An 18,129-nucleotide genomic window follows, 5' to 3' on the forward strand; every position below is an offset into this window, starting at 1 on the left:
TCAATTTATATATATAATTTAATTAGTTTAAAATTTAATTTTTTAATATCTCACCCCAAAATGTCAAGCCCACCAATCCCATGCCATGACACGTGCCCACCTTCCATTTAATCAAATAATTTTTTATAAAAATAGTCAATGTTGTGGACTGGTACTTGGTAGACTAGAAAACAGAGAGAGAATCGAAGCATCCGCATCTCGAGACAATTGGAAAGATCTCAGCCTCTCATCCCCATCTAATCAGAGCATAACCTCGAGATAAGTGTTTCATCTGATCACGAGGCAATTTAACGGTGGATCTAATGAGCGCACTTGCTTTCGTAATCGACGAGATGACCTTCGACTCCCCCGCGGCATCAACGCATTGATTCGTAGAGTTTGAGAATTTGAGAAGCCGGAGAGAACTCGTGAAACCCTCGGCGGAGTTCATCGACGGAGCTCGCCGGCAGTGAGGGATCGGCGATGGTGGAGAATGCGACGGCTGCTGGAGCTCCGGAATGGAGCTCTCCGCCGCCGGCCGGGAAGGATCAGCAGGCGGCGGGGTGGGGCATCTTGCTCCAGATCTCGATGCTTGTCCTTGCCTTCTTGATCGGCCATCTTCTCCGGCGACGGAAGGTGTACTATCTCCCTGAGGCTAGCGCGTCTCTCCTTATTGGTAAGGGGAAATCGGAGAAAACCTTTGTCACTGGATACATTTATGATTGCTATTATTGTTTTTTTTAATGAATTGTTGACCTATTATCGAGAGGAATAGTTTGAAATTCGGATTGATGATTTTGATGGTGTTTCGATGTGCAAAAGATCTTGATAAAATTTTTGATTTGGGTTGTTTTGATAGATTGAAGTAAGTATTTGACAGTACAGGAGTGAATCATTGTTTTAGGTTTGTCTGGGTTTTGGGAATTTATGGTTTTACAAAGAAGTGTAGGGAAAATATGATTTGAAGCTGAGTAAAATCTGGCATGTGAAAGAAGGACTTGTAATCATCTGGGGTGTGTTTGGATTGGAATGGAAGGTGAAAGGAAAGCTTTCAAGGGGTTTTTATTGAATGAAGGAAATTGTATTGATAAGATAATAAAGGAAAGTATATTAAAATATATTTGCTTGTTCTGTCAGAATTGGATCAGGATTAGACATGATGATGAAGCTCAGTAATGTTCTATTCTGATAATAGTTTCTTTTTTAGATAGGGTATTTGTACTAAAATAGTTTGAGTTAAAATTAGCATAACTTGATGTGTTGGTGGTCTTAATATTATGTGTAAATTCCAATTTGCATTGCAGATTATCTTCTTCAGAATAAATATGTAGAAAATATTCCGTGTAACTTGAGAGTAAAATAGTTATGCATCATTTTTCCTTGGCAGGTTTGCTTGTTGGTGGACTGGCAAGCATATCAAATACAAAAGCCAACATGAGGTTCCTTGACGTTTTTTATTTTTCATTTCCTTTTTTGGGCAGCTCATATTTTCTTTTGCACATCTCCTGCTCTTGGTAGTTTTGATAAGCTTCAACATTTTCTTTCTTTGCAGGGGTGGCTTCAATTTTCATGAAGAATTTTTCTTCCTTTTCTTGCTTCCTCCAATTATATTATATCCTTCTTCATGCCATGATTTTTTTTTTTCAAAATTTTTTTTTTTCATTTCAAATTATTTAAGTATACCATATGTGACATCTTGTATTTTCAATTGTATTTTGTTCCTCTTGACTATTTTCAACTCAGTCAGGTTTCAGCTTGGCACCGGTAAGTGGTTTGGAATTTTTGACAGCAGCATGTTTGACTATGTGTTTCTCTTTTTGATGTATTCTTCCTGCTCGTCTTGACAGAAACCCTTCTTTTCAAATTTTGGAGCAATTATCACTTTTGCCATATTTGGGACTTTTATTGCTTCAGTTGTCACAGGCGTTTTGGTGTAAGCATTGAGTGTGTGTGTATATATATTGGTCACTTCATTATAAAATTCTGTAATTTTGAGAAGTGTATATTTTTTAATTGATGACATGCTATTCTTTCATTGCAGATATGTTGGTGGTCTAATGTTTCTCATGTATAAACTGCCATTTGTTGAATGCTTGATGTTTGGGGCTCTTATATCAGCAACTGATCCTGTCACAGTCTTAGCAATATTCCAGGTATTGTTGTTCTTCTATACTTATATGGTCAACTGTAAGGGTGCACAAGAAGAGTGCACTGTTGAACATTTAATTTGATGGCTCTAAATCTTGTTTTGTATGCTGCTTAATTCTATTAGCAATTTGAAATTCCCAAATGATAATTTCTGGAACTAAATAGTCATGACGAACTAAGGTTATGCTTAGAAGCAGTCTGATGGTTTCCTCATCAAGGTTTAGAATTTTATTCTGCTTCTATCTTCTCTATTTTGGTAAATAGGAACTTGGGACTGATACGAACCTTTATGCGTTGGTTTTTGGTGAATCTGTGTTGAATGATGCGGTATGTATATATAATTCCCCTATTTGATACCAACTTCATTTTTTCTGGTTGCATTATAATTTATCTCAGCTAATTTGTAATTTTGTCTTTCCTTTTCATTTATTGTCAACCATGAAGATGGCAATTTCCTTGTACAGGTATGCCTCCAGGGTTAAACCCCCTTTGATCATTATTCCAAATATTATGAAAATCATCTAATTAAGCTTGTTTTCTTAGGACTATGTCATCAGTGAGAAGCCACGCTTCATCAGGAGAGAACTTGTTTATGGTGATTTTAAGGTTTCTTGAGACCTTTGTTGGCTCAATGTCTTCAGGTTAATTACCGTGTGATTTCAGCCATCAATTAACTGCTTTGTTGAAGATCATCCAAACTTAAATTTTGATGAAGAAATCTAACGCGCTTTCTTATCAACAGGCGTTGGAATTGGATTCATCTCTGCTTTGATATCCTTTTTGATTTTTTGAATTATTATCAGATGTGGCATGTGTGGCTAATATTTATGATATTTAGCTATTCTTGTTAAGAAGACAAAATTGCTGACTATATCAAATTGGACTTAATACATTAGCGAACGTACAATTCTGGTGACTATTACAACTCTAAGATTGGGTTTATCATGTACTTTGCCAAGATAAACCTGTCAAACCCATCACTTGTTTATTAAGATGCAAGCATGGCTATGGTAATCTTGCTGTCAACATCATCCTTGATTATAAATGAATTGACGTTTATGTCCTATAATATAGTTTTATAACCAAAATATTAGTCACATAAATCCTGGAATACTATGTCTTTTCTCTTGTCAAACATGCAATGTTTAATTTCTACTCATCAATGATCTGCTTGGTACCCATTTTTGGATTAATTAATTGTGAAACCTTGACCTCTCATACCTCTTTAAATATGCGGGTTTGGATATTGAAAAGTGAGTGCTGAATGTCTTTATCTTTTTATTTATTTATTTATTGAGAAAGCAAATAAATCACCCCTCTCTATGTTCCTGATTTGGTTTCTTATTCCAGTCTACAAACTTTGGAGTGCTGTCTCTTTGTCCTCTTTCCATATTTTTCGTAAGTTAATTCTTTACCTATCTGTTGTTTGATAGATTCAGTAACCAAAATGCGTAATGTCAGATGTATGTGCTCCTTTCTGCAGGTACATGTTTGCTGAAGGTTTTGGTTTGTCTGGTATTGTGTCTATATTGTTCACGGGAATTGTGAGTAAATTTCTGCGTTGTTGAATTTTCAGTATATACTTGAGTATTTATGTCAATGTTCTTAATGCTTGATCTACTTCCATGCTTTGTCAGGTCATGAAGCATTATACCTTCTCAAATTTATCTGAAAATTCTCAACGTTTTGTTGCTTCTTTTTTCCATCTAATATCGTCATTAGCAGAAACATATGTGTAAGGGAACCATCATCTAAGTGATCCATTTTCACATGTGCAATGTCACTCCGGTACTTGTCTCATTTATTTTCAATTGCAGGTTTATATACATGGGATTTGATATCGCGATGGAAAAGCATAGCTGGTCACATTTGGGTTTTATATTTTTCTCAATTGTATCCTACAAATTTTGCTTCTTGAAGGAATTTCTCTTGGTCTGTCTTTACTTTTCATGAAAATCCTTGACTTGTTGACTTTGACATTTATGAATGACCCAGCTTTTTATAGGGGTTGCAAGGTATAAATTTCTTACTCTTATAATCTCTATGCTCTGCGTATATCTATCTTCATATTCATATTTCATTATTATGTTAATCAAATGAAATGACATGGATATTGGTAGTATGGTTTAGTTTAAATTTCTTATGACGTTATTAGTTGATTACTATGTACTCTGAATCAAAATAAGTGGCTGATTATCATATTTGATAGGGAATCTTGTAATGCATTAGTAATTTGGAAAACACTTACGAAGAGCAGTGTCTGCTTGTTGCTTCCATGCACTTTCTGACTTGGTATATTTTATAAAACCCTAGAGAGGCATCTCTTGAATCTCCAGTTAATGCGCTGTTGAGTTGCAAGAAGTCATCAGACCTTGTGTCATATGCTGCATTTTCTCTTTGTATTCCTCATTTGTTGCCTTTTTTATTAATTCTTGAAAGTTATGTGTGTGGCAGAAATGAAATGTCCATTGTTGTGATACTTGTTTTGTTCCTGCTATGTGTTTAACGTTAAATCTCAGTGAAAGATTTAGCACTTTTTAAAATGTTTCCCCTGGATATTTATGTAACCAGAGAATATTTTAGCTATAGTTTACCAAGTCAAATTTTCCCACTTGGGGACACGAACACATGTCGTGGAAGTTTACTTCTGAAGTTTTTCTACAAAATATCTGATGTCTAACAGATTCTATATTCCATTTATTTTATGTTGTTTGCTCTAATAAAAATGACAATTTTTTTTAATATCACATAAAGCACCAATAATATTGTGTTTACTTATGGCATTTGCTTTGTCTATCCATGGGATTTAATTATATAGTCTCAATGTGCTCAATTTTCATACAAAAGTAGACCACTTGCTTATATCATATCTGTATGAAAATTGAATGTAAGCTGTTATTTATTAAGGTGAAAAATATCAGCTTGCATTGTCTATTATGTATAAAGTTTGTCATTTCTTGCTTACAACTTGCTTGCAAGGGGGGTTTTAGTTCCTTTTGTAAGTTTGAGATTTTCTTATCTTCTGTTAGCATGTTGATTTTGACTTCTTAATGGATGTTCTGTATTGTGAAGGGCGGCAAATGTGTTTTCTTGTGCTTATTTGGTTAACTTGGTTCGTCCTGCACACCGTCAAATACCGTTAAAGCACCAGAAGGCACTTTGGTACAGTGGTTAGTTGACTGACAGTTCTTGAAAGTTGTAAAGCATTTTGTTTTTCATCCTTCTTTGATTGTTAAGAATTTCCTTGTGGCAAACAGGGCTTAGAGGGGCAATGGCATTTGCCCTTGCACTTCAATCAGTACATGAACTACCTGAAGGTCATGGCCAGACAATCTTCACAGCCACTACAGCGATAGTAGTTCTTACTGTAGGTCTTCTTGTAGCTGATATATTTGAGTTTCCAGCAATAGTTACTGAAATTGCAGTTATCAAATGTAATTATTACGTGCTTGCTTAGACAGAATCTGCCTTGGTATTTTGAAGTAAATTTTTAGATGACTTGTAAGAATATTTGGTAAATGTTAATTTTTTAAGCATTTAGCATTGGAATCTAAGGGTATCAGAGATGATGATCATGGGCAAAGAGAAGCATTGGTGGTGCAAAATGGTGAATTAAGAAAGCGGGAATACTAATCTTTAGTTAAGCAAGTTTAACTAGCACGGATACAGGCAGAGGATTTTGATGGATAGTGCACCAAGATATTGTCATTGTGAGGAAGGACGAAGAAGGATCCTGAATTTTTTACTGATTGGTTTTGTGAGGAGGAGAAACATCACATGGATGGATGGAGTTGATAAAATTCACCCAGATTGACTTTTTATTTGGCTTTCCTATACTTGACTTCTTCTTATTTTTGGCTTTCCTCTACTTGATTCTTCTTCTAATTTGGCGTGCCTCTACTTGACAATGCATGTCTAAGATTATGCTCAACAGAGATTGATGCAGTAGGTCAGTAGGTTGTTGAGGCCATTACAAATCTGGGCATGCATTCCTTCAACTTCTGAATGGAAAGTTTTAAATTTATCCTTGACGGTAATTTGTGTCTTACCTATTTGAAGACTGGCCATAGAACTGAATTTAATGTGATTTAATCTTTCTGTGATCTCAACTCTTCTTCATTTCTAGAAATTGTTATGTAAATTATGTGACGGTTTTAGTGATGCCCCTTTTCATGTCATGAATTTAATGCTGTGATTACTTTGTAGATGCTCATTATTTTACTTGCACAGAAACATCTTAATCTCTCTGGGTGGTTCAGGTATTGCTGATTGGAGGCTCAACAGGGACTATGCTTGAAGCTTTAGAAGTTGTTGGTGATGGCCATAGTAGTCCACTTGGGGAGGTAACTTATCAAAACCTTACGGTAGAAAGCTCTGCTTACTAGGGTTATTTCTCATGCCATATATTGCAGGCAATCATTCTATGCTGCTTTACTTTTTTTTTTATCTTAGAATCTTCTGAACTAAAGCTTACGGTTGAATCCCATTCTCTTTAATCACACCCATGTGCTATTGTGGGAAATATTTTACTTACCTGACCTAAGACTTCAATCATGCAAGCTATGTTCATTCAGCTGTAGAAGTAGTCACTATGGTATTGGCAACAAAATTCTTTTTGTTAGGATGCTTGTTCTCAATTTATATAGTATAACAAACATTAGCCAGCCCAAGTTGGTTAACCTTTTGGAAAAAATTTCCACACAAATTGATAGCTTATATTTTGTTTTTTTAATTATGATGCTACGTATGTGCTTGTTGGCCGTCTGCTACATTGTCATTGCCTTGTGAAAGTGCAGAAGTTTTCCTATTCTTAGCTGTTAATATTTCTATTGTAGGCTCGTAGATATAATGAGCTTGAAGAAAGTAATTATGTTGCACCGTCTTATGAGGAAGGAGCTTCATCTGGGAGCAAGATCAAGATGAAACTTAAAGAGCTCCACAAAAGGTATGCTCATCAGTGTGTTTCTTTATATTTTTAATTATTCTTTCTACCTCACATCTGTTTCATTTCTGATCTTTTTTGTGTCTGTTGTCATACCACAGTGCTGCATCATTTACTGCATTGGATAAGAATTATCTCACTCCATTCTTTACAACTCAAAATGATGATGAAGACAATATGGGTAAGTTGTAACCACATTGTTTCTGTCAGTTGCCTAGTCATGAAAATCACAAATTAATCCATTGTTAAGTTCACACATCAAACATCCTATTCACAGATTGTTCTACCCTTCACTTTCCAAAATATGTTACACTTTTCACATTCTTTTAATTCATTCCCTTTTTTGAATATGATTTTTGGTGTGTAACAGATGAACCACCCCAGAATTCCAATAGAGGGTTCCGAGGTCGTATGTGAAGCTCATTTTTGCCTTTTTAGTTCAGTTTCACAAAACAAAAGCAACAACAAACTTCATACTTGACCCTACAGATGTCTAAAGTGAGGTGCTAGATGTTCATGAGCTTATTCCAACCAGAATGTTTGTTAGTGATGTCACAGGAAAAGAAAAACTCTACGTGATGCCAATACTTGTAGGCTATCTTCTTTAGTTTGTATATATATATATATATATATATATATTCATCTGTTATACAGAGGAAAATTTCTGCTAATCATTACAGTCCCCATTTCTTGCATTTGTAACTGCTTTCCAGATATGTTGCTGGAAAATATTATGAAATGTTTTCTTCAAAAATTTTACAATAGGGCTTGAATTTATTTCGTTCTTTTTTATTACTTAACTCATTGGGATTAGGTTTCTGTTGGTTTGTGTGTGTGTGTGTTTTTATCAAAATTTGTGAAAATGCCGTTTCATTATTGGGTTACTTATCATGTATGAATTTGTGAAACCTCTCTTTTTGATTTTCTTTCCTTTTTCTTTTGTTTAGCCTCCTGGCTCTTGTGATAAAAAAAATGTATGAATTTGTGAAATGACAAAAGAAAAACGAAAGCCTTTAAATTATAATAAAAACAAGATTATATAATCATTGGAGTTTTTTAAAAATCATAATAGAGAAGGTTAAGAATACAAAATCTAATCTTATCAAATATTATTTATTAAATAATGGATGAGGAATTGCTCAGGGAATAGTGCAAAACCAGTTGTTTATAAAAAAAATTGGTATTTTTGCCATTTCTTTATGAATATGTTTATTCAAAATAAACCCCAACGTAAAACAAGATATTGAGCAAATGGGAGGACGCCACGTGTCCATACCCAATTTCTCATCTACAAACATCTGAAATGAGTAGCCATCCAAATTCGACCGTTGGATTCTAACGCCCCAATGTTTTATCACTCTCTTGTTTTTGGAAACCAGAAAGAAATTATTAATATCCAAAGAATCCCTCCTCCATAGCACTTCCTCCAACGGCTACTTCTCTCTCTTCTTCTTCTTCTTCTTCTTCTTCTTCTTCATTATGTGTCGATTGAGAAACAATTCTAAATTGAGAGGAAAACCATACATGATATAATCTCATCTATGGTCTCTTCTCTCCTCCTTTTCCTTCATTCAATCTAAAACCCCTCCTTTCTTTTCCCAAGATCACATCTTTTATCTCCTTCTGCCTCTCCAAATCAGAGCACAAGAAGAGCACATTCAAGTGTTTCAGCTTTCCTTTCAATAACTATCAACAAAATTTCTCATCAAAGATCCCACCTTTCTTCTTCTCCTTGATCTTCTTCCCCAAATTGAATCACAAGAGCATCAAAATCAAGCATTGCAGCTTTCTTCTCCACCAAAGAGATCATCTTTCTAACTTCTAAGTCGTCTCCAATGGTGGAATCCAATTCCAACCCTCCCCTCCCTCCCAAGCCTGACAATAATGAAGCCAAGCCTCCAGCAACCGAGAAGAGAACCAGAAGAAGAGCCAGGGAAGTCAGTTCTCGCTATATGATCCTCCCTCCTGGCTCTCCTTCCTCTTCAATCTCCGGCGATGTGCATCTTGCCCCTTCACCACTACCCCTTCTCCCCAAAGCTCACACGCATCACCGGAAACAGCGCAAGGCTGTTCCTTCTTCCCCTGATGCCACTGACTCTGAGTCTGACTCATCTTCTTGCTTTGCTGATGAGAACCAGCCCTCTATTCGATTTTCAGAGACTCCTCTTCCTTCTTTCATTCCTCACAGGCTCCTTACTGTAAAGAGAAAGCCTGCTGTTCGGCTTTTCGGTGATAATGCAGGTGAACAGCAACCACATCAGCAAAACAATTCAACAAAACAGAGGCCTGGCACACCAATGGTTCTTGGTTTCAGCGTTGGCAACACTCCAAGATTGAATCTTTCTTCTCATAATGATGCAAGATTGATGAATGGGAGGAGAGGTGCAGTGCCACCAAGAGTGAGTACTTGTCCTTTAGATGTTGACAATAATGGTGCCAATGGTACTGAAATTAGTTCATTAGAGAATTCAGTTTCATCGGAACAAGATGCTTGTAGTATTAGCAACATGGGAGGTCTCTGTGAGAGCCCTCCAATACCGTCCAGTAAAGCCCGGTCCACCTCTGAGCTTAGGTCCTCAATGCCAGAGGCTGATTTGTTGCCAACAATGTCTGTGAGACGGAAGGATGGCAACGAGGACTACTCCATTTGCCATCGATCACTGAATTCAGCATTGTCTAGTTGCCAGCAAGCTCCCTTCAGTGTCTCCAGGTCTGTGAGCAAGAACCTGGTTTCACAGAGACTTAGTTCAGTAATACCGAAGAATGCTGGCCCTTGTCTGCCTCCACAGCCACCGAATGTGAAACCGGTTGATGTGAAGAAGGTAAAGAAGGCAGCGTGTCGGCCTGAGGACATTCATTGGCTTCGTTTACTTGATAACAGGTATCTGCAGTGGAGATTTGCTAATGCTAAAGCTCAGGCTACAATGCATGCAAGGATGCTCACAGCAGAGGTCAGTGATTTGGTTTGTTGATCTATTTCTTGTTTGATACAATGTATTTTTCACAATTGATTGAATTCTGAATCAGTATGGTTTGTTTAGAAATCACTTTCTGATGTTCTGAGCGATATGTCGGAGCTTCAGAATTCTGTGATGACGAAGAAGATTGAACTCGAGCATTTAAAAAGAACGAAAAATTTGTTTGCCATCCTAGATACTCAAGTAAGAATGATCTTAACTCATTCAGTCTTGAATTTCTTGTTTAAGTATGTTTTGATTGAATATTTTGATGCTTAATGCTTAATTTTTTTGGGGGGAAAAACCTCAAATTCTTTGTAAGAATGCTTTGCCTGAGACTATATTTTGATTGTAACTAAGTTTTATTTTGCATGTAGTTACTGATTTTGGATGATTGGGCAATTCTTGAGGAAGACTATTCATTGTCGCTTTCTGGAGCAATTGAAGCTCTGCAGAATGCATCACTTCAACTCCCATTAACTGGGAATTTGAGGGTACGAAAGAATGTTGACCATATCACCATTGCTACTACTCTGTTTCCATGTTTCATTGTACTAATTAAATATCTAAGACAATATTGATTGCAGGCAGATATCGGGGAGATTGAAGAAGTCCTTGGGTCTGCTACGACTATGCTGCAGGCAATTTCTCCTTCTGTGAACAGATTTCTACCTGAGGTAAATCGGAGAATGTGAATGGAATTCTGCTATCATAATAAGTGGATAGTTTTGGATAGCAAGCAGTTAAATGCTTAGAGTTTGTTCTTCTTGTTTCCAGGCTCAAGAGATTGAGATCATTGTTTCAGAATTGGCAAGAGTTGTCACTAGAGAGATTTCTTTAGCACAAGAATGCGGGGATCTCTTATCTGAAGTACACACATTGCAGGTATTCTTTCTGTGTTTTTTGTACTGAATGAAATATGTCTTAAAAGGTTGGGATACTCTGATGAGCCTTTGAAATTAAAGAAATTGGGATTAATTTTTTCTCAACTGATCATCTCAGGTTAAAGAATGCAGTTTAAGAAGCCAATTAATGCAGGGAAAGAGAAGGTGTGGAGTGTCGTCATGAAGCATGTTTCCACATGTTTCCAGTAAGAAGAAAGATCACAGCAATTAACTTCCATTCTCTTGAAGTCTGAATAAGAAGAATAGCCATTTTATTCAGAATTATTCTTTCCAATTATTTGTAATTTCATTCATTTTGTTTCCAATTAGCACACATAAAATTTTAATTTTGAAGATCAGAATAGAATGGTCAATTGACAAATTTATCACGACTACAGAAGATATGTATCTGAGGTTTTCCTCAATCCTCACTATGGTGAATCAAGTAAATTTTTTAGGTAGGGAAAAAATTACTTGATTCAAGTAAGCTACTAAACCATTCATACCATTCAAAAATATAAAACTTAAGAGCTCACTGAACACACTGTAGTAAAGCAGGGATGAAGTCTCAAATCACCCCAGAAAAGTTAGGACATTAATAGAATAAGCGGGGATCCCTGATAATATGAAAATGTAGATGCTTTAATTGGTTTTTTTATGGGATTTTTATAAATAAATAAAAAAATCTTCTCTGTAGCATTTATTAAAGGTTTTCAAACTCAAGAGAGAATTTTTTTTTTTTTTATTAATAAAGTGGATAAATCACTAATTTATTAAAAAAAAATAAAACAGTGAAGTACAAGGTACAAAAGTAGTTTTTTTTTTTTTTTTACAATGTAATGCTGCATAAAATAATAAGCAATATAACTAATCCTCCAAGTCTAAGTCTGTCACTTCAAGAAGAGGTATGTGTCGGACCTTATGCCAATCATCACCGTCATTAGCTCTCAATCTCTGGGTAAAGGCAGAAGGCATGTTACTCACATGCAACTCTTGTAGACTAGTAATCTTGCCAAGGCCATGAGGGAGCATCACCAACTCCACACATCTAGCAATTGTCAATTTTCTAAGCCTGGGCATGGCTTCCTCCTCTATTTTCCACTCTTCTAACGATATCAAAAATAAAATGTCTAATTCCTTCAACTGAGGGAAACCTCTCTCCAAACAAACCATCTCCTTCCCAATGAAAGCATTCAATCCTAACACAAGAACTTGAAGGTTATCAAGTTTTCCCAATGTCACAAGTGGGTCCTCCTTAAGCTCCGAAAATTCTAAGGTCAACTTGATGAGATTTGTCAAGAGAGATTGAGTATTGACTTCAGGGAGTCTTTCTAATTTTCCTTTCAATCTAAGAAGTCGGAGATGCTTTTGATGGGATGCCGTAAGTATTGAGGTTGGTATTTCATGCTCATCCTCTGATGTTAACTCCAATTCAATGAGGTTGTTTAGTTTACCAAGAGAGTCTAACGCCTTTCCATAAGAGTTGCAAATACCACAAATGCTCAATTTCTTCAAATTGATCATCTTCTCTAATAATCCTGTATTTAGCCATTTTCCTGCTTTAATGCTTGAAAGTGTTTGGAGATTTGGCAAACTGTCAGCTGATGGTTGCCCCTTGATTGAACAGGAGTCTCCGCATTCTAAATGCCTCAGATTGCTTTGCAATTTCCATATTGCACTTGGTAGCTTAGTGGTAGAATACTTGTTCTGAATTTGAAGTGTTTGCAAATTGGTGAGTTCACCGATGGAAGATGGAATCGACTTGGTTCGTCCAACTTGCACATTCAAGTATCTTAAGTGAATCAGCTCTCCTATAGTTTTAGGCAAAATTATTGTTACACCGCGAAGATCTATGACCCTAAGTAGGTTCATGCCGATTAGAATTCGGGGTTTTTGGAAACTCACTAGTGCCCTGGGACCAGCAATGAGCAAAGAAGCAAAGAAAAGAACACACGCCAAATTATACCACATCTTTCTAATACATTTTCCACACAAGCTATCCGTGTTTATATCGCGTTCCCACCATTTTGTACCAAAGAAAGTAATAGTCCGTAGGCTTCTGGCAGAATCAGTTGGATATTGCTGAGCTACATCCCAACTCTTGTCACCATGGAGAGCAAGTCGACGAGTTTTTTGCAAAGTAACAATATTGCCCTCACTATTATTCTTAATAACAAGGATGAAGTTCATACCTTTGGCTTCAGAAATGGCTAAGTCCAGAAGACGATCATGGATACTACAAACATCGATACCTCCCAATACATTTCTCTCTGCCACTTGAATCAGACTCCTATGCACCAACTCTTCCAAATATTCCTCTGCGACTTCCTCCATCGTTTCTTCATCTCTGGCTTCTATAAACCCCTCTGCTATCCATCTTAGCGTTAGTCTGTTCGCATTGATGAGAGAAGAATCCTCAGGTAACATAGCAAAGTAGAGAAAACAGGGCTTCAAGTAGTAGGGAAGATGGTGGTAGCTAAGAGCTAATATATTGGAGATCTGGTCTTCACCTTCTCTTAGTTGCCAACTCACACTCTTGAGCAACTTTCTCCATTCCTCTTCAGACTGCTCTTTCCTCAACGCCAGACCTCCCAACACAACGATAGCAAGAGGCAAGCCATTGCATTTGGCCACCATCTGCCTTCCTATTTCCTCCAAGTTTGGAGGACAGTGCTCAGCGCACTTTGTTGGAATTGCCTTCTTCAAGAATAACTCCCAACTCTCTTCTTCTCCCAAGAACTTGAGATCAAAAGGATGGCTCTGTCTATCTGCATGCAATGCAACATCTCTATTACGAGTAGTTAGCAACACCTTACTTCCATTCAGCATCTCTGCAGGCAGCACCTCTTTGATGTTATCCCAAGCTTCTCGGAACCATATATCATCAATCACCACCAAGTATTTCCTTTCTTTCAAGTACTCATAAACCACCTTCTTCAGCTCCCCGTCGGCCAGTTTAGCGATGGACTCATTCATCATCATCACTTTATCAACGGCCATGAGTTCCTTAAATATGGACTCCACAAGCCCTCGACTTGTATAAGCTTGAGAGACATAGACCCACGCATGACAATTAAAGTGCTGCTTGATTCTGGGGTCAGAGGAAACCTTTTTGGCAAGAGTGGTCTTGCCTAACCCTCCCATGCCAACGATTGATATGACAGCACGCCGATCTTCATCCTCCGCCAGTAACAGTTGTACCAATGTCTTGACATGCTCGTCAAAGCCAATGACATCAACTTCCTCCACAACCGGAGTCTGCTTCCAGCTCAAAGGCAGTCTTGCTTCATTGTTCAATGAGCCTGAAGAAGGAGCTCCAATGCTCTCGATGCCATACTTGGATCGGTTAGCAGAGATCTCCACAGCTCTCCTCTTGACCTCGCCAATCTTATTACCAAGGTCATGAAGGATTGTTAGCCCACAAGGATGACAAGCATATGTTGTCATTAACGAAGAGAACAAGCATCCATGGGATCCTCGGCGGTGTTGATGAATCTTGAATATGTACGTATCGATGACATCCTCGGCGTCATAAGAAACGTCTCGCACCTGGTTCACCCAAATCTTGGCTCTCTCGTTGCCTTCTAGGATACTAACATCAGCATCCTTGAGGAAGGCTTGAATCCATTGGAACTCATCACGGAGGGATCTCAATTCTCCATCTACTCCTTGCAGGTAGTTCACTTCTTTGATCAGAAGTTCCCCTAGTTTTCCAGCAACATTTGAGACTATGCTTTCCGCCATCTCACAATTAATGAGGTATATCTTCCTCTTTCCCTCAGGTATTATGTTTTAATGAGTTCCAAATGGTGGCAGTAATTAATGATCGATGGATACAATCGGAGGAGCATATATATATATATAATTTCGAGCATACCACTCCAATGATGGATAAGATGGCGCCTTGAGTTGCAACTTGTATATATATATAATTTTGAGCCTCCCACTCCAATGATGGATAAGATGGCGCCTTGAGTTGCAACTTGCAACCAATCCCCTGGAGCGGTGACCTGGTCCGCGACAGCATCCATGGCGTCTAGTGTCGGTGGAGTTGTTCATTACACTTATTGGTGGGGGACCTGGGCTAGTCGCCTGGAAACTACTCTAGGGACAAGACAAATACTTCATTCACAATGGTTCCCTGTTTGGTTGTCCCTAATAATAATGCATAATGAAATTTCTTACTAGTCTATTTTATGTGATAATTACATTCAGCAGTAATCTCTGTAGAAATAATTAAATAAATGAAAAATTATACACATTTTATATTTTAAGATTCCTTCAATTGTTTTAAAGATGAAATATTGTAATGCATGTAGGGGTGGACATAGGGTCAGCTGGATCGGGCTCCCAGGGCTAGACTCAAATATACAACTCATATATTCTGACTTTGGTCACGTCGTACTAAATTGCTTTTTAATCCAAACCCCGACCCATTTTGATTGTCATTAAGTGCGCCCACTTTCAACCCGACCCAAAAAAATAAATAATTTTGTATGTAAATAATTGAAATAACTAAATAAAACTACTACTACAACCCCTAAAAATATTTTTCAAACATTTAAAAAAATACATCACAAAGTATTATAAACGTTTACTCTTTTCAAGTTCTATTACTATTATATATATATATAATTATATATATTATAAATAATATATGATATATATATATTATTTATTTATTCGGGTCGGGTCGGGTCAAAATTCATCTCGACCCAAACCCACTCGAAATTCAATCAGCTAAAAACATTTGAGCTCAACCCGCTAGCAACTTTCTAAACCCAGCCTCAGATTTTTATCGGGTTCGGCCACACCATGGGTCGCCCGGCCCATGTCCACCCCTAAATGCATGTGACGATAAATAAATGAAAATGTAATTTTTTTTTTCATAATCTTTTCAGGCCTTTGACACACTAATAAAAAAAGCATTATCATAATAAGAATTAGACATTCTCCCCGGCTTCACATCGGGGTTTTGTATAAATAAATAAATGCAATTAATTTTTTTAATTATTAATATCAAAAGTAATATAATAAAAAACTTAAATGTAATAAATTTTTTTTAATTTGTTCTTTGAAACACTCTTGGGAGCAGATTATAAAAATAATATAATTAAACAACTCATACAAAGATAACCATTGTATACTTTGAATTTTAAAGGTCTTATGAACATTTATTGCATAAATAAATAAGTCCAATTAAAGTTTTTCAATTATTAATATGATAAGTAATATAAATAAAAACTAATTAAATAATAAAAGAATATAAAATTTGAATAAAAATATATTAAAACAAATTAAGCATCTCTATCCTTGTAATTTAAAAATTTATAATTACAATATTGCTAATTTTTATGGTAGAGTTTTTTTTTTGGTTTGGTTTTGATTGGTTTGTTTTTGTTTTTATTTTTAACAAATTAGCTTATCAAACTAAGTTTGAAGATTAAGCGTTGAGAAATGAATATATTTAAAGACTACAAATAAAAATACATAATACAAATAAAAGAAACTTTTAATAAACTTCTAATAATTTTATAAGAAAAACATTAAATTAACCTTTAAAAATGCTCAATATTTTTGGAATACATTATTAAATAAGATAAGAAAATAGTTTAGACATGAAATTATTAAGAATTACAATAAAATACAAAAGAATTTTAATTTATTATTTTAAGTTATAAAAATATAGTTGAGATGATTTATATTAAATTAAAGAAAAATTAAATATCTTAATTGATTACAATTAATAAATAGCAAATTGTATATCTACTTGAATAATATATATAGATAATTTGAAGAAAAAAAAATAGATTTAAAATACTTTTGGCAGAACACTTACTTGATTTTTCACTACCTACATAAAAGATGTGGAATGCAATCTATTAACATTTCAGACAATATTAATTATAGGAATTGGCTTGATTTCAGTCAGGATTGGAGTCAAAAGCTATAACCGTAGCCATGGTAATCATTAGAGAAACCGGGGAGAGATGCTCTAACATCTATATTAGCTTAGAGGAGATGTGGAGTGTGATTGCTATTAACATTCCAGACAATATTAATTATGGGAATTTGCTTGATTTTAGTCAAAATGGAAATTCCATAGCAATTGCTTCTTTGATTGCTGCCACCATTTGGTACTTTTGGAAGAGTTGGTGTGATCTAATTTTCAAACATAAAGATCCCGATTTCCTCATATTGTAAAAAATGCTGTTGAGCATACTAAAGAGTTTAGGCTTCATAGAACAAACCATAAGCGGATTAATTACTTCATCCATAATCGGCGCACCCCAGGTACTTTGGGAGTCTTCTTGGCAACTACTTGGAATGAAGCAACAAGAAAGGATGGGATTAGTTTCATCATCATTGAATCTAATGCAAAGGTATTTTATACAGGTTTTAGTCCCACTAGAATGGATGCAAGAATTGAACTGGAGTCAAAAGCTATAGTTGCAGCCATGGTAATCATTAGAGATATTGGGGAGAGATGCTCTAACATTTATATCAACTCAAAGGAAATGTAGAGTGCGCTCCACTGAAAGAAGAGGCTTATCATTGGAGACATTCATACTGCATTAATGAAACCAGGAATTTGCTTACCTACTTCAACATTCCAAGAACGAACTTAATACATCAGGCTTGGAACAAGATTGTGGCTACACTAGCTGGTTAAGGAATTAAAGCTACTCATTTGTCTTTATTTCACAAGGGAATGGTGAAACCAAAGTGGATTATGAGAATGCTCAACCATGATGGCTTTTCTGATTGATTTTATTGCTTTTCTTGTTCCTTTTTTCTAGCTTTTTAAATCCTCCTTTCTTGTGGTTTTTTTTCCTTGTTTTTTCTGTTTTCCTGTTTTGTTGTAAGTTTGGGCTCTTTTTGGTTTAATTCTCTGAATAGTCTCTTTATTTTTTCAAACATGTCATTTGGCTTTAAGATTGGGCTCACTACTGTTTAAATTGAGCCATGTTAGTCCTGAACCCTAAACTCTAAACCCTAATCCTAATAGGGACTAATATGGTTCAATTTAATCAGTAGTGGGACTAAAAAGTTATAGTTTAAAGTATATGGACCTAAATGATACATTTGAAAAAGTATAGGGACTATTTATAGAATTATTCCCTCTTTTTTTTTAATAAATAGCTACTTGGTAGCTCCTTTATCCAAAAAAAATAAAATAAAGAGACACATTACTTCAATAATGAGATATAACATTTCA

General features: G+C 35.9%; 3 protein-coding genes across 3 annotated transcripts; 2 read left to right on the forward strand and 1 right to left on the reverse strand.

Moving 5' to 3' along the window:
- The first annotated feature begins 353 nt into the window (after window positions 1–353).
- Window positions 354–7,845, forward strand: LOC120266953 (sodium/hydrogen exchanger 6-like). The gene is made up of 22 exons (XM_039274610.1): window positions 354–655; window positions 1,367–1,418; window positions 1,532–1,591; window positions 1,719–1,743; window positions 1,827–1,912; window positions 2,021–2,132; window positions 2,392–2,454; window positions 2,572–2,591; window positions 2,671–2,768; window positions 2,870–2,898; window positions 3,349–3,380; window positions 3,478–3,525; window positions 3,611–3,671; window positions 3,765–3,862; window positions 3,945–4,020; window positions 4,123–4,142; window positions 5,200–5,297; window positions 5,385–5,494; window positions 6,387–6,470; window positions 6,963–7,072; window positions 7,171–7,250; window positions 7,440–7,845. The coding sequence occupies exons 1-22, from the start codon at window positions 463–465 to the stop codon at window positions 7,484–7,486; spliced, it is 1,602 nt and encodes a 533-aa protein (XP_039130544.1). The 5' UTR covers window positions 354–462; the 3' UTR covers window positions 7,487–7,845.
- Window positions 7,846–8,504: 659 nt separating this feature from the next.
- On the forward strand, window positions 8,505–11,335 carry LOC120266634 (protein ENDOSPERM DEFECTIVE 1-like). The gene is made up of 6 exons (XM_039274277.1): window positions 8,505–10,020; window positions 10,111–10,230; window positions 10,404–10,520; window positions 10,614–10,703; window positions 10,804–10,911; window positions 11,029–11,335. The coding sequence occupies exons 1-6, from the start codon at window positions 8,905–8,907 to the stop codon at window positions 11,092–11,094; spliced, it is 1,617 nt and encodes a 538-aa protein (XP_039130211.1). The 5' UTR covers window positions 8,505–8,904; the 3' UTR covers window positions 11,095–11,335.
- Window positions 11,336–11,727: 392 nt separating this feature from the next.
- Window positions 11,728–15,058, reverse strand: LOC120266955 (putative disease resistance protein At1g50180). The gene has a single exon (XM_039274615.1). The coding sequence runs from the start codon at window positions 14,652–14,654 to the stop codon at window positions 11,778–11,780; it is 2,877 nt and encodes a 958-aa protein (XP_039130549.1). The 5' UTR covers window positions 14,655–15,058; the 3' UTR covers window positions 11,728–11,777.
- Window positions 15,059–18,129: the final 3,071 nt, after the last annotated feature.

This window comes from Dioscorea cayenensis, chromosome 8, assembly GCF_009730915.1.
Source record: "Dioscorea cayenensis subsp. rotundata cultivar TDr96_F1 chromosome 8, TDr96_F1_v2_PseudoChromosome.rev07_lg8_w22 25.fasta, whole genome shotgun sequence".
In the NCBI taxonomy this organism is placed as follows: domain Eukaryota; kingdom Viridiplantae; phylum Streptophyta; class Magnoliopsida; order Dioscoreales; family Dioscoreaceae; genus Dioscorea; species Dioscorea cayenensis.